Source organism: Drosophila grimshawi, unplaced genomic scaffold (assembly GCF_018153295.1).
Source record: "Drosophila grimshawi isolate 15287-2541.00 unplaced genomic scaffold, ASM1815329v1 contig_848, whole genome shotgun sequence".
NCBI classification, from domain to species: domain Eukaryota; kingdom Metazoa; phylum Arthropoda; class Insecta; order Diptera; family Drosophilidae; genus Drosophila; species Drosophila grimshawi.
This window is the reverse complement of record NW_025063692.1, coordinates 14326957-14351769: the sequence shown is the minus strand read 5'-3', so window position 1 is coordinate 14351769 and position 24813 is coordinate 14326957. Positions and strand designations below refer to the sequence as shown.

General features: G+C 43.7%; 5 protein-coding genes across 7 annotated transcripts; 3 read left to right on the top strand and 2 right to left on the bottom strand.

The window, feature by feature from the left end:
- The first annotated feature begins 238 nt into the window (after positions 1–238).
- Positions 239–4278, top strand: LOC6565062 (tyrosine aminotransferase). The gene is made up of 4 exons (XM_001991894.2): positions 239–796; positions 2467–2981; positions 3144–3437; positions 3508–4278. Exons 1-4 carry the CDS (start codon positions 502–504, stop codon positions 3853–3855), a joined length of 1452 nt encoding a protein of 483 aa, XP_001991930.1. The 5' UTR covers positions 239–501; the 3' UTR covers positions 3856–4278.
- LOC6564771 (plasminogen receptor (KT)) lies at positions 3913–5498 on the bottom strand. Its single transcript, XM_032738224.1, has 3 exons — positions 4999–5498; positions 4685–4925; positions 3913–4616 (listed from the first exon to the last, which is right to left on the bottom strand). The coding sequence occupies exons 1-3, from the start codon at positions 5086–5088 to the stop codon at positions 4483–4485; spliced, it is 465 nt and encodes a 154-aa protein (XP_032594115.1). The 5' UTR covers positions 5089–5498; the 3' UTR covers positions 3913–4482.
- Positions 5499–5844: 346 nt separating this feature from the next.
- LOC6564772 (sodium leak channel non-selective protein) lies at positions 5845–14412 on the top strand. 3 transcript variants are annotated; one of them, XM_001991896.3, is made up of 16 exons: positions 5845–5907; positions 6203–7272; positions 7349–7461; positions 7528–7638; positions 7718–7861; positions 7993–9525; positions 9653–9778; positions 9842–10207; positions 10276–11026; positions 11216–11515; positions 11581–11775; positions 12003–12189; positions 12276–12530; positions 12593–12866; positions 13020–13182; positions 13256–14412. In XM_001991896.3, the coding sequence occupies exons 2-16, from the start codon at positions 6307–6309 to the stop codon at positions 14069–14071; spliced, it is 6300 nt and encodes a 2099-aa protein (XP_001991932.1). In that variant the 5' UTR covers positions 5845–5907; positions 6203–6306; the 3' UTR covers positions 14072–14412. The 3 variants fall into 3 exon arrangements, with proteins under 3 accessions (XP_001991932.1, XP_043072146.1, XP_032594221.1); XM_043216211.1 differs by having other exon boundaries at positions 5855–5911; positions 9869–10207; XM_032738330.1 differs by having other exon boundaries at positions 5860–5911.
- Positions 14413–15225: 813 nt separating this feature from the next.
- LOC116805650 (mucin-2) lies at positions 15226–22634 on the top strand. The gene is made up of 2 exons (XM_043216060.1): positions 15226–16981; positions 17411–22634. Exons 1-2 carry the CDS (start codon positions 15299–15301, stop codon positions 22514–22516), a joined length of 6789 nt encoding a protein of 2262 aa, XP_043071995.1. The 5' UTR covers positions 15226–15298; the 3' UTR covers positions 22517–22634.
- Positions 22635–23041: 407 nt separating this feature from the next.
- Positions 23042–24333, bottom strand: LOC6565875 (antigen 5 like allergen Cul n 1). Its single transcript, XM_001992736.3, has 2 exons — positions 23701–24333; positions 23042–23647 (listed from the first exon to the last, which is right to left on the bottom strand). Exons 1-2 carry the CDS (start codon positions 24315–24317, stop codon positions 23347–23349), a joined length of 918 nt encoding a protein of 305 aa, XP_001992772.1. The 5' UTR covers positions 24318–24333; the 3' UTR covers positions 23042–23346.
- Between the last annotated feature and the right edge of the window lie 480 nt (positions 24334–24813).

Sequence of the window (24813 nt, the reverse complement as noted above, 5' to 3'; positions counted from 1 at the left end):
CAGTATTCAAATCAGAGTTAGGCCCGAGTACAATCCGAAGTTTCATTAGTTGTTGTTCTTTGGCTCGGCCCTCCCGAGGCGCGTGTTGTGATGTGTGTGCCATATATACATGTTTGTATATATATATATATATGTATGTCTTACAATATCGTATTTATATCAAATCATTATGATTATAAAGCGGCCAAGCGACGCAGCCAGAACCGATAAAAGCACCAAGAGATCAGCCAAGTAAGTCAGTGTTGTCGCAGCGACCTAATATACCTTGATAGCCACGCCTCCTACGTTAAAAATCTAAAACCCCACCCCAAATCTCTTGCATCTCTAATGCTAGTCTGGAATGACAAACAGGACACTAACTTTACATTCATTTGAATTTGGGAGCTCGGATATCGTTTAACGCCCTGGCAATCGACTAATTGGATTTTGAGTTTTCTCTTGCCATATATTTTTTTTTCTTTGTTTTGTGCGTGGACATTTTTGAACGCCTGCCTGGTGATAATGCCCAGTAGTGTTGCCAACGAAGGCTACAAGTTTCAGAGCAGCCGCAGTAGCCCAAGCGGCTCCCCGGCAACAGTTCCTGACGACGTTGAGGTTGTGGACGAGGCACTCACCCTGCTGCAACTGGAGACTCAAACAATTCCCCAGGATGTTGCTGTGCCGGCTCGGAGCAGAGCGGGATGGCAGATTAAAGGTTCCTCACTGTCCCTCAATACGCACAATCGCATTCGTAATATTGTCGAATCGCTGAAGATTAATCCGAATCCACAGAAGCCCATGATACCGTTGTCCATAGGTGAGTAATTAGCTAGTAAGTAAATGTTCAACATACCCATTAAGGAGTTCTTTTTTCTTATAAGAATGACATTATGTCTTCAATTTTAGTTATTTAGTTTAGTTAGTTTAGATATGTACATTCAAATATGTATTTTTATTTGATGTCCCAAATTCATCCTGGCTCATTTATGTTAGGTAGAAATGTGTGTTTATTCGGTTGCCAGATGAGCCCATTCCGTTTAAGTCGTGCTTGAATCTTATTGGTTGATTTTTGAGCCCCTTTCCAGAACATTTCGAATTCTTTGCAGAGCTAAAAATATGCGCATGCGCAGGGAATTTAAAATTTAAATAAAATATGTAATACATTGTTATATGTTATTCGATCGAGTTGCTTTTAATTAATTTCGAAATTAATAATTCAATTGAGTGAATCAAAGTGAGCACATGGATATCAGTCTGCAAGCGTGTGTTATCTTCGGCGAGACAAAGAAATCAGTTCTTGCTTGTTTTAATATAAAGTTGTGATATTTGCCGTTTATTTTTTAACGTTAAAATGCTGAAACTTGTTTGCTTAAATCGGCGACATGAATTCATTTCTTTTGGAGCCGCTTCTCTGTCCGATATTTGCAATGTCCAAATACATATATGCATATAAAGTATATAATTTGTATATGGTCCACACAAGCATATACAAAAACTCAACCAATCAGTTGAGGTTGCAAGCACCGGATTGTTTTTGCAAATACTGCTACTATCTTGAGAAAAACAATTTTATATTAATATGCATTTATGTGACTAGCGATTCTCGAATTAATTTATTTAATATTGCCAGATGGGCCGATGTTTGTATGTATAAGCTCTGAATCCGAGGTCTGGACAGTTGTTGTTACATATTGTTATTGTTTTTGTCACGGCGCACGCTCGTTTTTGATGCATTTGCATAAAATGTAGTTTCACCTGTTTGGAGAATTGAGTAGCAAGATCCAGAATCGAATTTGATTAGAATTCAAAATGTAGCCGGTATATTACAGGTATAGTTATCACAGTCACGCCCCCCGCTCCAATATCTCCCACATGGGATTCAACGAGGCGGAAACTTGGCAAATGTGTCGAACGAGTTTAGGACTGGATTGTGGAAAGTATATAGATATGTGAGGATATGTATATATACTTATACACATATAAACACGCGCACACATACACACACACACGACTAGATATTGGTTTAAATAATTTTTATGTCTAAATTCTAATTTAAAACAAAACCGGGATTAATACGACAAATTGGGTAAGAGAGGGAGACAGAAAATAGCACGGGCAATTTAAATAATTAGTAATTTAACAACAGATTTAAGCTAAGGTGTTCAATATATTGAATCGATTTCGAAAAAATGGAGAGTCAATGAAAAGATAATGAAACAAGATATAATGAACTCTATAAAAATGAAATGATTGATTGTATTGTTTTTAATGTACTTTGGCATTACATTAACAACTAAACCAATTAATCAAATCCTTTTCCTTTGAAATGTACATAAATATGGAAAAGTGAATTTAACCACAAAACTTTTTAAAGATATTTCAGAATTTAATTGACAGCCAGTATGAATAAAGTTTGAGAAAATGTGAGGCTTTCTTTCTGCACTGTTATTCTATAACTTGATAAAGGTGCTATTATCTGATCCACAGGCGATCCCACCACATTTGGTAATCTGAAGGCCGCCGATGAAACGATGAAGGCGGTGATGAAATCCCTGGAGAGCGGCAAGTTCAATGGCTATGCCCATACTCAGGGGCACGAGGCGTCGCGTCAGGCGGTGGCCAAGTATAGTGCTCATCAACGGCCGAATGGGGTGATCGATCCAAGTGATATCATGCTCTGCAGCGGCTGCTCCTCGGCACTCGAGTATTGCATATTGGCGTTGGCCGATCGCGGCCAGAACGTGCTCGTGCCGCGGCCAGGCTTCTGTTTGTACTATACACTTGCCGAGGGCTTGAACATTGAGGTGCGCTACTATGACCTGTTGCCGGAGCAGCAGTGGCGCGCTGATCTTGTCCAGCTGGAGAGTCTCATCGATGAGAATACGGCCGCATTGCTAATCAACAATCCAAGCAATCCGTGTGGCAGCGTCTTCGACAAAGCCCATCTGCAGGAACTAGTTAACATTTGCGAGCGCCATTATCTGCCCATCATTGCCGATGAGGTGAGTGAGAATTAAACCTAGACACCCATGTTCACCTATGTAAATGTGTGTGATTTCAGAGATTCGTTCGAGAATTGAACCTATAGGCTGCTTTCTGAAATGTGTATATTAATCTGTATATTAATTCTGGCTATTTGGATATTTTCTTTCTTTGTGTCTTAGATATATGAACACTTTGTGTTCCCAGGCTCGCGACACGTGGCGGTCAGCAGTCTGACGCGGGAGGTGCCTGTGCTGTCCTGTGGCGGGCTGACCAAACGTTTTCTGGTACCTGGCTGGCGTATGGGTTGGATTATCGTGCACGATGATCAGCAACGTCTGGGAACTGCCAAGTCCGGGCTCAAGAACATGTGTGGACGCATCCTTGGCAGCAATACGATCATTCAGGGCGCACTTTCTGATATACTTACCAAAACGCCACAGAGCTACTTTGACGGAGTGATCGATGTGCTCTATGTAAGTGATCATGTCTAGCTCTCATCCGTTAAAGAATGTCACTTATTTATGCTACTGCTTGTGCCCTTAGTCAAATGCTCAACTCGCCTACAATTTGCTTAAGCCGGTGCTGGGACTGAAACCCGTAATGCCCAACGGAGCCATGTACATGATGGTTGGTGTCTGCATCGAGCGTTTTCCGGCCTTTAAGGATGACACACACTTTGTGCAGGAGTTGGTCAACGAGCAGAGTGTGTTTTGTCTGCCCGGCAGTTGCTTCGAATTTCCGGGATATGTGCGCATTGTGCTCACGGTACCACGCAACATGATCGAGGAGGCCTGTGTCCGCATCGCTGAGTTCTGTGAGGCGAACTACAAGAAGGATAACCAAGCACTGATCGAGGAAAGCCTGCTAGACGATGCCCATGTGCACTACTAGGACTCGGTTGTGGATTGTGGACCGTGGAATATGGGATGGAATAACATAAATGGGAACTAGAATTGGAACCATTATTGAAACTGGGGAGCAATTTATTTATTAGATGCCCTAGGCTACAGTTTCTCGGTTTCTATACATACATACATTTATAAGTACATATATATTTCAATAAAAACCTATACGTATAATATAAGGAGTATTGTCTTGACAAATTTTTTGTGGAATTGAAACACACAGACGCATAAGAGTTTGAAAGAGTCCAAGAGTCATTTACAAAGAAAGCTATATGTGTTTTAAAAATGTTTAAACAACTTTTTGTTTAGCTTGATCGGTTATACATAAGTGGCAATATATGTATGTATGTGAACAGCACAAGCGTTCGATCTGCATAAATAAATAAGCACTAGCAGTTTTCTGCATGTATATTTAGTTAGTGTAAAAAGTACTTATGAATCTTATGATGGCAGTCTGCAACAGTAGCAAAAGTCTAAGTGTATGGATTAATAATTATTGCTCAAAATTATGAATGCTACTGAATGCAAACTTATCGTATATATTTCTGCATTATCGATGTATGGTGAATTATGTTTTGAATGAGCAATAACTATGAGCATTTAGTAGCGATATCTACATGTGATGCGGATGCATTTTCTTTTCCATTTCAACTTCGACGCGAGCCTCATCAATGCCAGCAACGGTGGGTAGTCCACCTGGCCAATGCAACAGATCCTCCTCGTGCTCCATTATCATATTCGCTTCGGCTGTGATAAGTGCAGTAAATTGATTTCTTTGAATTTTAACGATGTTATTTGATAGTTTTAGTATTCACCCTGAATGCGATGCAGTTTGCTGCCATAGGCCCAGTCCGTATAGTATCCCATGACAAATGTGAGTGGCAGCAGCGGTGCCAAAACTGTGGCACGCTTCACCCGCTGGTAGTAGCTGGCACAGCCATACAGAGCGGTCAGGTAGAAGCCGCTCATCCAGTAGAAGAGTTCTCGATGCTGGGCAATGGCCAGGGCCTGTTCCCGTTGCTTGATTTGATAGTGCATCTGTATCCAGCGTTCCATCTGCATTGTTTACACTATTGTAAGCAGCACTGGTACATGTATAGGTTATGTAAATGAGGTGTACGGGACTTGCCTTCAATTCCTGGCATTTGCGGTATGCCGGATCATCATGGCCGGGATAGCTTAGACTAGACGATTTCTTAGACGAGGCCGAAGCGCCCATTTTTGTTTAGATTTAGCCAATGCTGAATGGAAACTCAAACGCGCTCCACTTTGCACTTTCTGCTGTCACGCTGCTACTGTTGTCATCGACCCATTGCTGCACTGCGAGAAACGCTGAAGCTTTTTCAATCACAAGAACCAATCAAATAAAAATTATGATAAGATTTTTAATAATTTGCCAACGGTTTGTACAGCTAGTCATATTTTAAATTAATATTGGATACATTCAAGAAGTGTTCTCTGAACAAGCAATCTACATTTTGAAATTCGTTTCAATCAATATTCAAGCAGACGTAAAAGTTATTTTTTCCGGTGTTTCACTGCGCAAACGCCATCCTCAACACCCGCTTGGTATCTGACAGAATGGCAGCTGTCAGATATTTGGCTGACTAAAGCTAGGCAAGACACTGCCCGACTGCCAGCCTGCTCGACTGTTCGCCTGCCCGATTGTCGGAGTGGCCCACCCGTTCGTTTAGTATATCTTTGCATTCGTCGTTTTGCTGTTCTCAGCAGCGCGTGATTTCCGTACAAAAGTGCAACTGTTTTTGTTTAAATTTTCGTTGCTATTGTTTTTGGCATAGAATGTAAGGAAAGTGTTGTATTGCCTGTAATTGTTGTCGTTAAATTTGTTGTTTGCAAAGAAGTTGCATTCAGTTTATTGTTGTTGACATATACATATATATATATATATATATGTATATATAAATATATATATTAAGTAAATATATATATTAAGCATTATGCACCCAACCTGAAACGCCTCCTAAATGGGTCTTTGTGATAGGGATAGGATACGCGCGAACTTGGCCAAAATCGAAAAGTATGTAAGCATAAGTATGCTATGTAGATATTTACTTGTGTATGTATGTATGTATGTATATGCGTGTACATACATAAGCATAATATATATGTACACACTTATGTATGTATTTGTGCGTGTCCTTCTCTCATGTCCCATTATTGGGGGTTGCAAATGTTGTGCACGGTTCGTCAAAATGTTTTCGAACGTACATACATACATATGTAAATTATGACAGAATGTGGCCAATCTAGTTGTTGTCTCGCTCAAAATGAAAATATCATAATAATTAATAAATCATAAATAAATAAAACAGAAACAGAAACAGGAACAGGAACAGGAGCACAGTCCAGTAGGAGTCATTGGTGGCCCACTGCACTTAACAACGGTCACGGGACAGGAGCAGGATGCGCTGTTTGAATGATTGACCGCTTACAGATTCGTCGCTTGGGTGCAGCTGCTAGAAATAAACGCACGGGAGGCGGCGGCGGCAGCTTTCATTCAGCCAGCGGCATCACAACACCGGCGACGGCCAGCACCAGTTCCTCCAGCGGCAACAGCTTAACACCACAGCAGCATCAGCACTCCCTGCCATCATCCCACCATCCTCACCAGCATTCACAGCACTCGCATCTGCGCAGCTCCCAGCAGCATTCGCAGCAGCAGCTCAGTCACTTCACCTTCAATCCATCGCCGGGCAGCAGTCCTGGCAACGGTTTGGGCACACGTCAAGATGCGTCCAGCGCCCTCAATAGTCCGACAACCATTGTGAACTCGGGCAGCGGCAGTGGTGGCGGTAGCAGCACTGCCTACGGCATGCATCCTCCGGCTGGAGGATCATCGATAGCAGCAGCACCACCACCGACAGCCACGTCGACAGCCGCGAGCAATGCCCACAACAATGGAGCGGGCGGGCCGCCTTGCCCCGTGGGTGGTGGCCTCAATCTGCTGGGTGGCATCGGAGGATTGGGCGGTGGTGCCGCTTCCGCTGGCATGGGCATATGCGGCGGTATCAGCAGTACGGTGGGCAGCGCTGCCATTACGGGTGTGCCGCCAATTGGACTGGGCATCGCCACTGGTATCGGCAATAAAATTATGCTGGGCCGCAAACAAAGCCTTAAGGGTGGCGAGCCCTTTCTAGCCGATTACGGGCCAGAGGAATCGCTCAACGAAAGCGCCGACATAGAATGGGTGAATAAACTCTGGGTGCGTCGTCTGATGCGCCTTTGCGCACTTGTCTCGCTGGCGTCCGTTTCGCTGAATACGCCGAAGACGTTTGAGCGTCATCCGTCGTTGCAGTACATCACCTTTGTATCGGATACGGCGGTGACGTTCCTCTTTACGGCCGAGATGATTGCCAAAATGCATATTCGTGGCGTTCTAAATGTGAGTTACAGTTACAGTTACAGTTACAGTTGGTTGCAGCCTTCAAAGTACTTATACCCATTCATTACTGGCATAGGGCGAAGTGCCTTATTTAAAGGATCATTGGTGTCAGTTTGATGCCTCCATGGTTAGTTTTCTCTGGGTCTCCATCATACTGCAAATTTTTGAAGTGCTGGAAATAGTACCGAAGTAAGTATTCACTTTACCAGCTTAACTGGCTGTTTATATAATTGATTTTGCATTCTTCTCCGGCAGATTCTCGTATCTATCCATTATGAGGGCACCGCGTCCACTTATTATGATACGATTTCTACGTGTTTTTCTAAAGTTCAGTATGCCCAAAAGCCGCATCAATCAAATTTTCAAGTAGGTGGTGAACTTTTATCAATCAACACTGTGACTGTGACTGATAGCATGTGCATTATTTTTATCTGCTTTCATTCAGACGCTCGAGCCAGCAAATCTATAATGTGACGCTATTTTTTTTGTTCTTCATGTCGCTATATGGCTTGCTCGGTGTGCAATTCTTTGGAGAGCTCAAGAATCACTGTGTCATGAATAATACAAAATATGATGAAAACGGCCTGCCGTAAGTATGATTAAGTCTTTATTGAACCTATTTACATTGGCTTTAAAATAAATAACAAATTAAATTGGTGTAAATTGAATTTCATTGGAATTTTTAATATATTGAACCAATCGTGCATGCTCTTTCATCAGGGTACTCACAATAAACTCACTCGCGATACCGGACACATTCTGCTCAATGGATCCGGACTCTGGATACCAGTGTTCGCCGGGAATGCGCTGCATGAAGATGGACTTTCTAAGCAGTTATGTGATTGGCTTCAATGGCTTTGAGGATATTGCAACTAGTATTTTTACGGTATATCAGGCTGCCTCCCAGGAAGGCTGGGTATTTATTATGTATCGCGCAATTGACTCACTGCCGGCATGGCGAGCCGCCTTCTACTTCAGCACCATGATATTCTTTCTGGCCTGGCTGGTGAAGAACGTGTTCATAGCTGTAATCACAGAGACCTTCAACGAGATACGCGTGCAGTTCCAACAGATGTGGGGCGCAAGGGGTCATATACAAAAGACGGCGGCCTCTCAAATACTCAGCGGCAACGATTCCGGCTGGCGGCTGGTCACCATCGATGACAATAAGCATGGCGGATTGGCGCCAGAGACATGCCATGCCATTTTACGCTCGCCATACTTTCGAATGCTGGTCATGACGGTGATCCTGGCCAATGGGATTGTGACGGCAACGATGGCATTTAAACACGACGGTCGACCACGGCATGTATTCTATGAGAGATATTATTACATTGAGGTTGTGTTCACGTGTCTGCTGGATCTCGAGACACTGTTTAAGATCTACTGTTTGGGCTGGCGTGGCTACTATAAGCATTCCATACACAAATTTGAGCTGCTTCTCGCCGCGGGCACAACGCTCCACATAGTTCCTATGTTCTATTTGTCTGGATTGACATACTTTCAAGTGCTGAGGGTGGTGCGGCTGATAAAGGCCTCGCCCATGCTTGAGGGTTTTGTGTATAAGATTTTTGGACCCGGCAAGAAGTTGGGCTCGCTAATCATCTTTACCATGTGCTTGCTAATCATTAGCTCGAGCATTTCGATGCAGTTGTTCTGTTTTCTGTGCGACTTCACCAAGTTCGAGTCGTTTCCGGAGGCGTTCATGAGCATGTTCCAGATCCTCACGCAAGAGGCGTGGGTTGAGGTCATGGATGAGACAATGATACGCACGAGCAAAACATTGACGCCGCTAGTAGCTGTCTATTTTATACTCTACCATCTGTTTGTGACGCTCATCGTGCTCAGTCTTTTCGTTGCGGTCATTTTGGACAATCTGGAGTTGGACGAGGACATCAAGAAACTGAAGCAGCTCAAGTTTCGTGAGCAAAGCGCCGAAATCAAGGAGACTCTGCCATTTCGTTTGAGAATTTTTGAAAAATTCCCCGATTCGCCACAAATGACAATTCTTCATCGTATTCCCAATGATTTTATGCTGCCCAAGGTGCGTGAGAGTTTCATGAAGCATTTTGTAATTGAACTGGAAACGGATGACCCATCATTGGTCGAGAACTGCAAACGTCCGATGTCCGAGTGCTGGGAATCAAATGTTGTCTTTCGCAAACAGAAACCTGTACGCATCATGAACAAAACGGCAAAGGTTCGAGCCGCTGGAAGCAGCCTTCGAAAGTTGGCCATCACTCACATAATCAAGTAAATACCCATCATATTCGATTACTCCCCTCATTTAGTCTTTGCTTTAGCCACAACTCATAGCCAATTGTTTGATATGTTTATAAAGAAGACTGTAAGATATTTATTGATTGTTTATTTATCGCAGCGACAGCAATAATCAGCGCCTAATGCTGGGTGACTCGGCCATGCTACCCGTGGTAGGCACTAAGGGTGGCCTCAAATCGCAAGGCACTATCACACACTCGAAGCCATGGAGGGTCGATCAGAAGAAGTAAGCGCCTTTTGCCCATTGGCGGCATGATTCGTTTGATGTGTGTACGCTACCAATTCACAGATTTGGATCCCGCTCAATTCGTCGCAGCGTGCGCTCTGGCTCCATTAAGCTGAAGCAGACCTATGAGCATCTGATGGAGAACGGTGATATTGCGGCTGCCCCACGCGCCAACTCTGGCCGGGCCAGACCTCACGACCTGGATATCAAGCTGCTACAGGCGAAGCGCCAGCAAGCCGAGATGCGACGCAATCAGCGTGAGGAGGATCTGCGCGAGAATCATCCGTTCTTCGATACGCCATTGTTTTTGGTGCCGCGCGAGAGTCGCTTTCGCAAAATTTGCCAGAAGATCGTGCATGCACGCTACGATGCGAGACTCAAGGATCCATTGACCGGCAAGGAGCGCAAAGTGCAGTATAAGAGTTTGCAGTGAGTTGCAATTGATGAACAACATTTTTACCAGATTCTCAATGCCTCTCATTTCATAATTTTCTCAGTAACTTTCTTGGGCTGGTCACCTATCTAGACTGGGTAATGATATTTGCCACAACACTCTCATGCATATCCATGATGTTTGAGACACCCAATTATCGGTTAATGGATCATCCGACGCTGCAAATAGCTGAATACGGTTTTGTCATATTCATGAGCCTGGAGCTAGCAATGAAAATTCTGGCTGATGGTTTGTTCTTCACACCCAAGGCATACATTAAGGATGTGGCCGCAGCGCTTGACGTATTCATATATGTTGTCTCCACGTCGTTTCTCTGCTGGATGCCACACAATATACCAACTAATTCAGCTGCCCAGCTGCTGATGATTTTGCGATGCGTGCGTCCACTGAGAATCTTTACTCTGGTGCCGCACATGCGAAAGGTGGTCTACGAGCTGTGTCGTGGCTTCAAGGAGATCTTATTGGTATCCACGCTGCTGATTCTGCTCATGTTCATTTTCGCCAGCTATGGCGTACAGCTGTATGGAGGTCGTCTGGCACGCTGCAATGATCCGACAATTCTGCGTAGGGAGGATTGTGTTGGTGTCTTCATGCGGCGCGTTTTTGTCACCAAAATGAAATTGACACCGGGTCCAGATGAGTCCTACCCGGCCATGTTAGTGCCGCGGGTCTGGGCCAATCCCCGTCGCTTCAACTTTGACAATATTGGTGATGCCATGCTTACGCTTTTCGAGGTGCTTTCCTTTAAGGGTTGGCTGGATGTGCGTGATGTCCTTATTAAAGCCGTCGGACCGGTAAAAACAAATTCTTATGCAATTTTATTTTAATTGAGTATTTTGTCAATTATTTTGTTTATGATAATCTTATGAGACCAGTGCTAAAAGATAACATTTAAAATATATTTAGTTTTATATTGTATTTATTTTTGTTTTATTTTCACTTTCATCTAATTGCATAACTGACGAATATGTACTTAATTTCAGATACATGCCATCTACATTCATATCTACATATTCTTGGGCTGCATGATTGGCTTGACTCTGTTTGTGGGCGTGGTCATTGCAAACTATTCAGAAAATAAAGGGACAGCATTGCTGACCGTTGATCAGCGACGTTGGTGTGATCTGAAGAAGCGTCTTAAAATCGCTCAGCCACTCCATCTGCCACCGCGTCCGGATGGACGAAAGATTCGTGCCTTCACCTACGATATAACCCAACATATTATTTTTAAGCGGGTCATTGCTGTGGTTGTTCTCATCAACAGCATGTTGCTCTCCATAACTGTAGGTTATATATATTTTTTGACGATGGCTCGAATTGAGTTTCATTCAGAGTTCTCTATTTCCAGTGGATCAAAGGCGAAGTACACACTGAGCGTCTGGTTATCGTTAGCGCCGTGCTGACCTTTGTATTTGTCATTGAGGTGGTTATGAAGAACATCGCATTCACTCCTCGAGGCTACTGGCAGTCCAGGCGCAATCGATATGATTTACTGGTAACTGTTGCTGGCGTCATTTGGATTATATTACAAACTCTTCTCAGGGTATGTATTGAAGAACATTGCACACCTAGAAGGTTTCCGCCCCTAATAAAAACAATTAGTACACATTATTTCTTTTCTATTCTCTTTACTTGTGTTTAATTAAAGTAAATACGCATTTCATTCTTAAAGTTTGGCGGGGTGGTTACTGCTCTCCACATCAGACACTATTGACTTCACAATTGTCTGTTTGAATTTTTCTAATATTTCATTCTTAACGTTGCTTGCAGAACGATTTGTCGTATTTCTTTGGGTTTATGGTGGTTATTCTGCGTTTCTTCACCATCACTGGAAAGCACACTACACTCAAGATGCTTATGTTGACGGTGGGCGTGTCTGTGTGCAAATCCTTCTTCATCATCTTTGGAATGTTCCTTTTGGTCTTCTTTTATGCGTTGGCCGGCACCATTCTTTTTGGTAATTCAATTTTACTTAGTATTCACTCGATCAGAATTGTGCAACCAATATACATATGTATTAACTATTTGCTCTCACATACATAGGAACCGTCAAATATGGGGAGGGTATTGGGCGACGAGCAAACTTCGGATCACCGGTGACCGGTGTGGCCATGTTGTTTCGTATTGTGACTGGTGAGGATTGGAATAAGATCATGCATGATTGTATGGTGCAGCCGCCATACTGCACACTGGGTGGAAATTATTGGGAAACGGATTGCGGCAACTTTACAGCAAGTCTAATATATTTCTGCACATTCTATGTGATAATTACATATATTGTGCTTAACCTGCTAGTGGGTAAGTAACATAATGTGGAATTTGTTGCTACACATCATTTTCAATTGCCTTTCTCCACCTAGCTATTATCATGGAGAACTTTTCCCTCTTCTATTCAAATGAGGAGGATGCCCTATTGTCTTATGCGGACATTCGTAACTTTCAGAACACTTGGAATATCGTCGATATACATCAACGTGGTGTTATACCGGTGCGTAGGGTGAAATTCATTTTGCGCCTTTTGAAAGGCCGTTTAGAGTGTGATCCGCAAAAGGATCGCCTGCTCTTCAAGTATATGTGCTACGAGCTAGACAAACTGCACAACGGTGAGGATGTCACATTTCATGATGTGATCAAGTAAGTCTATTTTTTGGGTATAAATATTTACTTATTTTGTTTTATCAATATGTAGTTCAAATCGAATCTTATATTCTTCTATCGACCAACTAATTGGTCGGGCAGTTACTGTTTTATTTTTGAAATATGAGACTAACAAAATATAAATTTTAGCATGCTATCCTATCGGTCTGTTGACATACGCAAGGCACTGCAGCTAGAGGAGCTGCTGGCGCGTGAGGAGTTTGAGTACCTGGTCGAGGAGGAAGTGGCCAAGATGACAATACGTACCTGGCTCGAAGGCTGCCTTAAAAAGATACGAGCACAAAATGCAAGCGTATGTTTAAAATGAATGATTGGTTTTTTCTTTCGCTTATGCACAATCTTAAAACTTTTTAATTGGCTTACAGAAACAACAAAATTCGCTGATTGCTGGATTGCGCGCCACCAATGAGCAGCTAGTGATGCGTCCCAATGTGCAGGAGGACAAGGCACCCAGTGGAGTAATTGACAAATCAGCCATAAGCACAATAAGTGGTGCGGTAGCCGGAACTTGCCCGCCAACTAGCGACGCCTTCTCGCCCACCTTTAGCTCGACGGAAAACGATGAAAAGGATGCCAGCAGTAGTGCTGTGGTGTTGCCTCACACTGATTCGCACACAACTGCTGCTGGTGCGCGGCATGTGATGACGGTGGGCAAGCGGGCATATGCCTTAAATCGCAGCGATTCGACGGGCAGCTCGGCGGGGCGAAAGTTTTTGGCGCCCACCTCCAGTGATCCACAGCAGCGCTCCACGCTGAGCGATAAGGAGCGACTGCATATCAGCAGTCAGCAGCGTAAAAAGAATTCAATGACCACCCTGCCACATGCGGCACAGCTGGGTCAACTGGGTCAGATGGGTAAACAGCGCGAGGTGAACAAGTCATCCAGTTTCTTTTCCCAGCTGAACAGCGAGATTGGCCAGTTTCATTATCCGACAATTAATGCGACCGCTGCAGCTGCTGCAGCCGCACTGCACAATTTTGGAGATCATCATCATCATCATCAGCATCAACATCAGCATCATCACGGAGCACTGACCAGTCCCTCGGCGATGATAAGTCAGCTAATTGGAGGCAGCGGCAAACTGTTGCCGTTTAACAATCAAGCAAATGCCGTCTATGAGGTGCACGACTGGTGGCAGGAGCAGGTCCTCTGCACGCAGACGAGCGACGATGAGGTATAGGAAGGCAGCAAAAAGCATCGATATTTGATTGCAAACATTATCATCATCATGCATTCAAGAAGGAGATATAATTTTAGAATCACGTACATAAATCCTCATTTGTTGCCTGTAAAATGAAAAATTAGTGCCCTAGAGATTTATTATAAGTCCACACACAACTATGTAGTATATGTGTTCTAATGTGTAAATATTGGCACGTTGTTTTGCGATTCTGGCGTACGCACAATATATTTATATGTATATGTTGTTGCTTATTAAATTGTATAAGAAATTTTGTCAGTCAGTAATGTTGTTACACTTAAAATGTATATTTAATACACCTACGTATACAAATATGTACTAATTATGAGTAGTGCAAATTTATTTGTACGTTGCCACAGGATAAAAAAAACGCCCTTTTAGTACACTTATATGAAACATTATAATCAAAATCCAAATACTACTCTTTAGAGCAAAAGACAAAAACTACAAATATTTAGCTAATGTTAATATAGAGAAATTTCAATCAATTTAAAGCCAAATCGATATAGTCTATTCTAAATTCTAGTAATAGAAAGAGACAGAGATAAGTATATACCAACATGGACACATATGTATGTGGAACACGAAGCCTACTATGTACTACAAATATTTTGTTAAAAGACAAAAAAAAAATCAAATAAAAATAAAATAATACAAATAAAGAACAAAACCATTGCACAAACTTTAGATAATATAAAATTAGTATAGTATAAAATGCCCAATTACACATGAATACACATTATAGAAGCGTAATAAACATCGTTGAAATTTCAAAACGTGTACAAAAAATAAATGGTATGGGTTCGTGCCAGCAACAATTTATTTGCTATGATTCAGAATTCTACGTGCATTGCGAGAGCTTCACTAGCCAACAGAAAAAATCCGACCTACGAAAACCTAGCACAGCCCTACGGCACTGATAAGTTACGACTTAATAGAACAAGCGCGTGCCCTTACACGCCAAATGCATCCGCAGGTCGTCGTTTTTCACAGGAAATGTATTTTTAGACATTAGAATGTAAATTTATGCAATACAATTAACGCAGGCACCGTCATAGATGACTTAAATACTTAACATTGAGCCCGGTTCAAGTTAGTATCCAGGCCGTCGTCTAGTTGTTCGCACGCTGGTCGACCTCCACAGGATACACCTATAACTGAATACGAGATTACGCTTAATGCCTGCAAGAGCAACACGTTGGCGCAATGAGACTGCTTATACTATGCCTGTTGGTCGCTACAGGCACAACATTTACGATGTTCGGGCCGCACATTCGCATTGTGCCCGGTCAAAAGGCAAATGAAATAATATTGCATTTCCGCAATCCTTGCAACAATAAAACCAGCACTACGACTCTCAGACCGCCATCAACACCGTGCAAGTACCATCCAACTACACCAAAATGTAACCATAGCCTTCCACAGACCTCTAAAGCAACTACCCTAAAACCGACCTATAAAACGACCCTCGGCACAACATTAAAAACGACTCAAACTAAGCCGGTGCCCACAACAGCCAAACCAACCACTCAAAAACCAACAACTTTGAAACCAACTGTGCCGAGCACAACCGGCAAGCTTACTACTCCAAAACCGACAACACTATCACCCAGTGTGCCGAGCGCAACTGGCAAACCAACCACCCAAAAACCTACAACTTTGAAACCAAGTGAGCCGAGCACAAGTGGAAAACCAACTACTCCAACACCGACAACTCTGAAGCCCACTGTGCCAAGCAAAACTGCCAAACAAACTACTGCAAAAACGACAACACTGAAAACCACTGTGTCAACCGGAACTGGCAAGCCAACTACCCAAAACCAGACAACTTTGAAACCAACTGAGCCGAGTACAACAACAGACAAGCCAACTACCCAAAACCCTACAACTTTGAAATCAACTGAACCCACCACAACAACAGACAAGCCTACCACCCAAAACCCTACAACTTTGAAACCAACTGAACCCACTACAACAACTGCTAAGCCGCCTCCCCAAAACCCTACAACTTTGAAGCCAACTGAACCCACTACAACAACAAACAAGCAGACCACCCAAAACCCTACAACTTTGAAACCCACTGAACCCACTACAACAACTTCCAAGCCAACCACCAAAAACCCGACAACTTTGAAACCCACTGAGCCCACTACAACAACGGACAAGCCAACCACCCAAAACCCCACAACTTTGAAACCAACTGAACCCACGTCAACAACTGACAAGCAAACCACCCAAAACCCTACAACTTTGAAACCCACTACAACAACAGAAAAGCCGACAACCCAAAACCCGACAACTTTGAAACCCACTGAACCCACCACAACAACAGACAAGCCAACCATCCAAAACCCTACAACTTTGAAACCCACTGAACCCACTACAACAACAGACAAGCCAACCACCCAAAACCCTACAACTTTGAAACCAACTGAACCGACGACAACAACTGCCAAGCCGACTACCCAAAACCCTACAACTTTGAAGCCCACTGAACCCACTACAACAACAGACAAGCAGACCACCCAAAACCCTACAACTTTGAAACCCACTGAACCCACTACAACAACTTCCAAGCCAACCACCCAAAACCCGACAACTTTGAAACCCACTGAACCCACTACAACAACGGACAAGCCAACCACCCAAAACCCCACAACTTTGAAACCAACTGAACCCACTACAACAACAGACAAGCCAACCACCCAAAACCCGACAACTTTGAAACCCACTGAACCCACTACAACAACAGAAAAGCCAACCACACAAAACCCTACAACTTTGAAACCAACTGAACCCACTACAACAACAGACAAGCCAACCACCCAAAACCCTACAACTTTGAAACCAAGTGAACCCACCACAACAACAGACAAGCCAACCACCCAAAACCCTACAACTTTGGAACCAACTGAATCCACTACAACAACAGACAAGCCAACCACCCAAAACCCTACAACTTTGAATCCAACTGAACCCACCACAACAACAGACAAGCCAACCACCCAAAGCCCCACAGCATTGAAACCAACTACGCCGAGTAAAACAACTGCCGGGCCAACCACCCAGAAGCCCACAACTTTGAAACCAACTCAGCCGACTACAACAACTGCCAAGCCGACTACCCAAAACCCTACAACTTTGAAACCCACTGAACCCACTACAACAACAGACAAGCCAACCACACAAAACCCGACAACTTTGAAACCCACTGAACCCACTACAACAACAGAAAAGCCAACCACCCAAAACCGTACAACTTTGAAACCAAGTGAACCCACCACAACAACAGACAAGCCAACCACCCAAAACCCTACAACTTTGAAACCAACTGAATCCACTACAACAACAGACAAGCCAACCACCCAAAACCCTACAACTTTGAAACCAACTGAACCCACCACAACAACAGACAAGCCAACCACCCAAAACCCCATAGCATTGAAACCAACTACGCCGAGTAAAACAACTGCCGGGCCAACCACCCAGAAGCCCACATCTTTGAAACCAACTCAGCCGACTACAACAACTGCCAAGCCGACTACCCAAAACCCTACAACTTTGAAACCTACTGAACCCACTACAACAACTTCCAAGCCAACTACCCAAAACCCGACAACTTTGAAACCCACTGAACCCACTACAACAACAGACAAGCCAACCACCCAAAACCCGACAACTTTGAAACCCACTGAACCCACTACAACAACAGAAAAGCCAACCACACAAAACCCTACAACTTTGAAACCAACTGAACCCACCACAACAACAGACAAGCCAACCACCCAAAACCCCATAGCATTGAAACCAACTACGCCGAGTAAAACAACTGCCGGGCCAACCACCCAGAAGCCCACAACTTTGAAACCGACTGAGCCGAGTACAACAACTGCTAAGCCAACCACCCAGAAGCCCACAACTTTGAAACCCACTGAACCCACTACAACAACAGACAAGCCAACCACCCAAAACCCTACAACTTTGAAACCCACTGAACCCACTACAACAACAGAAAAGCCAACCACACAAAACCCTACAACTTTGAAACCAACTGAACCCACTACAACAACAGAAAAGCCAACCACACAAAACCCTACAACTTTGAAACCAACTGAACCCACTACAACAACAGACAAGCCAACCACCCAAAACCCTACAACTTTGAAACCAAGTGAACCCACCACAACAACAGACAAGCCAACCACCCAAAACCCTACAACTTTGGAACCAACTGAATCCACTACAACAACAGACAAGCCAACCACCCAAAACCCTACAACTTTGAATCCAACTAAACCCACCACAACAACAGACAAGCCAACCACCCAAAACCCTACAACTTTGGAACCGACTGAGCCGAGTACAACAACTGCTAAGCCAACCACCCAGAAGCCCACAACTTTGAAACCCACTGAACCCACTACAACAACAGACAAGCCAACCACCCAAAACCCTACAACTTTGAAACCCACTGAACCCACTACAACAACAGACAAGCCAACCACCCAAAACCCGACAACTTTGAAACCCACTGAACCCACTACAACAACAGAAAAGCCAACCACACAAAACCCTACAACTTTGAAACCAACTGAACCCACTACAACAACAGACAAGCCAACCACCCAAAACCCTACAACTTTGAAACCAAGTGAACCCACCACAACAACAGACAAGCCAACCACCCAAAACCCTACAACTTTGGAACCAACTGAATCCACTACAACAACAGACAAGCCAACCACCCAAAACCCTACAACTTTGAATCCAACTAAACCCACCACAACAACAGACAAGCCAACCACCCAGAAGCCCACAACTTTGAAACCAACTCAGCCGACTACAACAACTGCCAAGCCGACTACCCAAAACCCTACAACTTTGAAACCCACTGAACCCACTACAACAACAGACAAGCCAACCACCCAAAACCCTACAACTTTGAAACCCACTGAACCCACTACAACAACAGAAAAGCCAACCACCCAAGACCCTACAACTTTGAAACCAACTGAACCCACCACAACAACAGACAAGCCGACCACCAAAAACCCCACAGCATTGAAACCAACTGCGCCGAGTAAAACAACTGCCGGGCCAACCACCCAGAAGCCCACAACTTTGAAACCGACTGAGCCGAGTACAACAACTGCTAAGCCAACCACCCAGAAGCCCACAACTTTGAAACCAACTGAACCTACTATAACAACAGACAAGCCTACCACCCAAATTCCTACAACTTTGAAACCAACTGAACCCACTACAACAACAGACAAGCCTACCACCCAAAACCCTACAACTTTGAAATCCACTGAACCCACTACAACAACAGAAAAGCCAACCACCCAAGACCCTACAACTTTGAAACCAACTGAACCCACTACAACAACAGACAAGCCTACCACCCAAAACCCTACAACTTTGGAACCAACTGAACCCACTACAACAACAGACAAGCCCACCACCCAAAACCCTACAACTTTGAAACCCACTGAACCCACTACAACAACAGAAAAGCCAACCACCCAAGACCCTACAACTTTGAAACCAACTGAACCCACTACAACAACAGACAAGCCTACCACCCAAAACCCTACAACTTTGGAACCGACTGAGCCGAGTACAACAACAGACAAGCCAACCACCCAAAACCCTACAACTTTGGAACCAACTGAGCCGAGTACAACAACTGCTAAGCCAACCACTCAAATTCCTACAACTTTGAAACCAACTGAACCCACTACAACAACAGACAAGCCTACCACCCAAAACCCTACAACTTTGGAACCAACTGAACCCACTACAACAACAGACAAGCCTACCACCCAAAACCCTACAACTTTGAAACCCACTGAACCCACTACAACAACAGAAAAGCCAACCACCCAAGACCCTACAACTTTGAAACCAACTGAACCCACTACAACAACAGACAAGCCCACCACCCAAAACCCTACAACTTTGAAACCCACTGAACCCACTACAACAACAGAAAAGCCAACCACCCAAGACCCTACAACTTTGAAACCAACTGAACCCACTACAACAACAGACAAGCCTACCACCCAAAACCCTACAACTTTGGAACCGACTGAGCCGAGTACAACAACAGAAAAGCCAACCACCCAAGACCCTACAACTTTGAAACCAACTGAACCCACTACAACAACAGACAAGCCTACCACCCAAAACCCTACAACTTTGGAACCGACTGAGCCGAGTACAACAACTGCTAAGCCAACCACCCAGAAGCCCACAACTTTGAAACCAACTGAACCTACTACAACAACAGACAAGCCAACCACCCAAGACCCTACAACTTTGAAACCAACTGAACCCACTACAACAACAGACAAGCCTACCACCCAAAACCCTACAACTTTGAAACCCACTGAACCCACTACAACAACAGAAAAGCCAACCACCCAAGACCCTACAACTTTGAAACTAACTGAACACACTACAACAACAGACAAGCCTACCACCCAAAACCCTACAACTTTGGAACCGACTGAGCCGAGTACAACAACTGCTAAGCCAACCACCCAGAAGCCCACAACTTTGAAACCAACTGAATCCACTACAACAACAGACAAGCCAACCACCCCAATTCCTACAACTTTGCAACCAACTGAACCCACTACAACAACTGCTAAGCCGCCTACCCAAAACCCTACAACTTTGAAACCAACTGAACCCACTACAACAACAGACAAGCCAACCACCCAAAACCCTACAACTTTGGAACCGACTGAGCCGAGTACAACAACTGCTAAGCCAATTACCCAGAAGCCCACAACTTTGAAACCAACTGAACCCACTACAACAACTGCTAAGCCGCCTACCCAAAACCCTACAACTTTGAAACCAACTGAACCCACTACAACAACAGACAAGCCGACTACCCAAAACCCTACAACTTTGAAACCCACTGAACCCACTACAACAACAGACAAGCCAACCACCCAAATGCCCACAACTTTAAAACCAACTGAGCCGACTACAACAACTGCCAAGCCGACTACCCAAAACCCTACAACTTTGAAACCAACTGAGCCGAGTACAACAACTGCCAAGGCGACTACCCAAAACCCTACAACTTTGAAACCAACTGAACCCACTACAACAACTGCCAAGCCGACTACCCAAAACCCTACAACTTTGAAACCAACTGAGCCGAGTACAACAACTGCCAAGGCGACTACCCAAAACCCTACAACTTTGACACGCACTGAACCCACTACAACAACAGACAAGCCAACCACCCAAAACCCTACAACTTTGAAACCCACTGAACCCACTACAACAACTGCCAAGCCGACTACCCAAAACCCTACAACTTTGAAACCAACTGAACCCACTACAACAACAGACAAGCCGACTACCCAAAACCCTACAACTTTGAAACCCACTGAACCCACTACAACAACAGACAAGCCAACCACCCAAAACCCTACAACTTTGAAACCAACTGAACCCACTACAACAACTGCCAAGACGACTACCCAAAACCCTACAACTTTGAAACCAACTGAACCCACCACAACAACAGGCAAGCCAACCACCCAAAACCCTACAGCTTTGAAACCAACTGAGTCGACTACAACAACTGCCAAGCTGACTACCCAAAAACCTACAACTTTGAAACCCACTGAACCCACTACAACAACAGAAAAGCCAACCACCCAAAACCCTACAACTTTGAAACCCACTGTAGCCACTACAACAACAGACAAGCCAACCACCCAAAACCTTACAACTTTGAAACCCACTGAGCCGAGTACAACAACTGTCAAGCCAACCACCCAGAAGCCCACAACTTTGAAATCAACTGAGCCGACTACAACAACTGCCAAGCCAACCACCCAGAAGCCCACAACTTTGAAACCAACTGAGCTGACTACAACAACGGCCAAGCCGACTACAACAACATCCAAGCCAACCACCCAAAACCCTACAACTTTGAAACCAACTGCGCCGAGTAAAACAACATCTAAACCAACCACCCAAAAACCTAAAACTTTGAAGCCAACTGAGCCAAGTACAACAACAGCCAAACCAACAACCCAAAAGCCGACAACTTTGAAACCCACTGCGCCGAGTACAACAACATCTAAACCAACCACCCAAAAACCTTCAACATTAAAACCAACTGAGCCCAGTACAACAACATCCAAGCCAACCACCCAAAAACCTACAACTTTGAAACCAACTAAGCCGAGTATAACAACGGTCAAACCAACTACTTTAAGACCGACAACTTTAACGAGTACAACAACAGTAAAGCCAAGTACGCGTAAGCCCACAACTTTGAAACCCACTAAGCCGATCACCGAAAAGTCGAGTACCTTAAATCCTAGCAAACATATAACAGAGACTTCAGAAGGTTCCACCGAGTCTCTGCCACCTTTCAATATATTCTAATTCTCTATAATTTAGCATATTGAGTTCTGATTTCAGTTGACTTAATAAAAAAGTAAAAAATAAACAATTATATAAATAAATTGCGCTTAATTGCAGTTCCACTTAATAATGAAAACACTCGAAAATAAGTTAAATAAAGAGCATTCATTTAGAATTAAATTTTAAATCAGTTGTGACACACTGATTATGAAATGCATATAAAATCTATGGTGGAAACTAGAAAATTATTTTTTTTAAGTCATACTTTTAGGCTAACTCATAGTAGTATCATTATTTTTCTGAAATATAACTGTAACAGATTTTTGAAGAAAATGTTCGATAGATTAGCAATAAATAGACTTACTCCATCGAACTGAATTTAATGTATAAGAGGGTATATAAGAGACAAGAACTTTATTTCACTGTAAACTGTAACTATTTTGCTGTTCTTTAGCAAATTGGTAGCCCTAGTTTTCTGCAAAAAAGTTCGTCTTAGGACATCGAGTTTCCTAATGATATAGCCGAGCAATGACTTAAGAGCGAAAATTGCGAATAATCCAATTAAATATCGACTTACCAGCCGGTTAATGGTTAAAATTTTATTATATTAATTTTACAATTAAATTGTATCGCTTATGAATTATTTTGCTGTCGAGAATGTTTATAAAAAAAAAACGTTATGTGATACACAGTGTTCTGAAACCATTGGCGAACATACTTAAATCAAAGTGAAAATACTTGTAAATGTCTATTGTGTACTAGGGCACATATTGTAAATTTGTAAATTGCATATACGTGATCGATATATAAAGTACTTGAATTAGAAATATGGCTTCTAGCCTGCCCAATTGTCAGACTGGTATGTTGTTATCCAGCGTGTTGTTGTCCTCCAAAATTTCTTCGGTATCGGAGTTACTCGCGTCGGATTTCCAATCACACAAAGCTGGATACTTTTTGCTAATGCGATATGCGCATTTAGAAGCTGTTGGTCCCGATTTATAAACTGGATCTCCAAATATATTGTTGTAGTCGTAGTTGCAAGTCAAAAGAAACTGGAATCGGTTGGTGCTTTGCTCAAGAAATCTTACAGCAGCGCAGCCAACCCGACGCACTCGATCCGCAACTAACAAAGTAAAATGTCCGATCTTTTTTCTGCAAGTAAATTGCATTAGAGTTTATATACGTGAGTAAGCAAAATTACTTACCCCTCTGGGTGCCGTTGAAAGCTATCAATGTAGCTTTGATTGGCATCCTTATACTCGCGAAACCAGTGGAGCACAAAGGACTTCATGCGTCGCGAATGTGACTTGAATTCGCGACCAATCCAAAAATAGCCAATATTCTGACCACTGATCTGAAATCTTTGCGTATTCCGACACTGGTCATGCGCAAACTGGCAGCGCTTGGCATGGAGTGCAGCCATCTGCGCCAGCTCTTCATCCCATCTCAAAAATGGCATATGCAAGGCGGCTTCATAGCCAGGCACCTCGCCAGCAGCAATCTTGCTGCGCACTAAATTGTGCATGTCCAGCAGCAGCTGACGTCGACGATCACTCATATAGAGGAGTTTCGGTTGTGGACCGCAGCTTGCACCAAAGCTGCCATTATTTCCACATGCAGTGTGCGGCAGCTGCAGCAAATGGCTGCCATTAAATATTTCGCACAGGGCCGGTGCACAATAGTCTGTTGGTGGTGATGGTGCTTGCGGGGTCGATGGTGCTAATGTTGTTGTGGCTGACACCAATGGGATAAGCTGCATTACCAGCAGCACTGCACCAGCAGGCAAAAGACCTGGAGTGCACTTGCCAGACAATCTCAGCATCGCGACAGTCAACGGGATACTAAACTCAGATCAAACGCAAACTATTGTCTTATGAAATGTGTCGACAAGCTGAATTGTTGACGTCGGCGCCGAGCTGCGAACAGGGTTGAAAGTCCGAATTTTAAACGCCCATCGTTTTATATACTTGAAATGTTCATTCAATTCTAAGTCGTTAGCATATTGTATTGCAGCCCTGGCATGTAGGTACGTGTTTTCTTCTGCAGAATGCCTAGCTTACCCCTCAGCCACTTCCGGGGCTGTTGCAGTGCATAAGTGAACCGGTTTGTTGGCTGCCCATCGCTCAGGGCGCTCGATTAGATTTCATACAAATAAGCTGTAATCAACCACAAACTGTGGGAAAAAGTCAAGCTTCAAGGCAAATGACGATAAGTGGCAATGTTGGGGATTTACCGGTAGCTACTACAAAATTTATGCATATACAGATATAAATATAGCTGTCATAAAGAACTGTGATGCCGATGAAAAACTAAGTGCC

Excerpts from the sequence above, each read along its gene's own strand:
- LOC6565062 (XM_001991894.2), top strand. The coding sequence starts at position 502 with ATGCCCAGTAGTGTTGCCAACGAAGGCTACAAGTTTCAGAGCAGCCGC. Across the intron at positions 2,982-3,143 it reads TGCCCATCATTGCCGATGAG|ATATATGAACACTTTGTGTT; the intron begins GTGAGTGAGAAT and ends TTTGTGTCTTAG. Across the intron at positions 3,438-3,507 it reads GAGTGATCGATGTGCTCTAT|TCAAATGCTCAACTCGCCTA; the intron begins GTAAGTGATCAT and ends TTGTGCCCTTAG.
- LOC6564771 (XM_032738224.1), bottom strand. The coding sequence starts at position 5,088 with ATGGGCGCTTCGGCCTCGTCTAAGAAATCGTCTAGTCTAAGCTATCCC. Across the intron at positions 4,926-4,998 it reads GCAAATGCCAGGAATTGAAG|ATGGAACGCTGGATACAGAT; the intron begins GCAAGTCCCGTA and ends TAAACAATGCAG. Across the intron at positions 4,617-4,684 it reads CAAACTGCATCGCATTCAGG|CCGAAGCGAATATGATAATG; the intron begins GTGAATACTAAA and ends CACTTATCACAG.
- LOC6564772 (XM_001991896.3), top strand. The coding sequence starts at position 6,307 with ATGATTGACCGCTTACAGATTCGTCGCTTGGGTGCAGCTGCTAGAAAT. Across the intron at positions 7,273-7,348 it reads ATATTCGTGGCGTTCTAAAT|GGCGAAGTGCCTTATTTAAA; the intron begins GTGAGTTACAGT and ends TTACTGGCATAG. Across the intron at positions 7,862-7,992 it reads TATGATGAAAACGGCCTGCC|GGTACTCACAATAAACTCAC; the intron begins GTAAGTATGATT and ends CTCTTTCATCAG.
- LOC116805650 (XM_043216060.1), top strand. The coding sequence starts at position 15,299 with ATGAGACTGCTTATACTATGCCTGTTGGTCGCTACAGGCACAACATTT. Across the intron at positions 16,982-17,410 it reads CAGACAAGCCAACCACCCAA|ACTTTGAAACCAACTGAATC; the intron begins AACCCTACAACT and ends CAAAACCCTACA.
- LOC6565875 (XM_001992736.3), bottom strand. The coding sequence starts at position 24,317 with ATGCTGAGATTGTCTGGCAAGTGCACTCCAGGTCTTTTGCCTGCTGGT. Across the intron at positions 23,648-23,700 it reads TTTCAACGGCACCCAGAGGG|AAAAAAGATCGGACATTTTA; the intron begins GTAAGTAATTTT and ends ATTTACTTGCAG.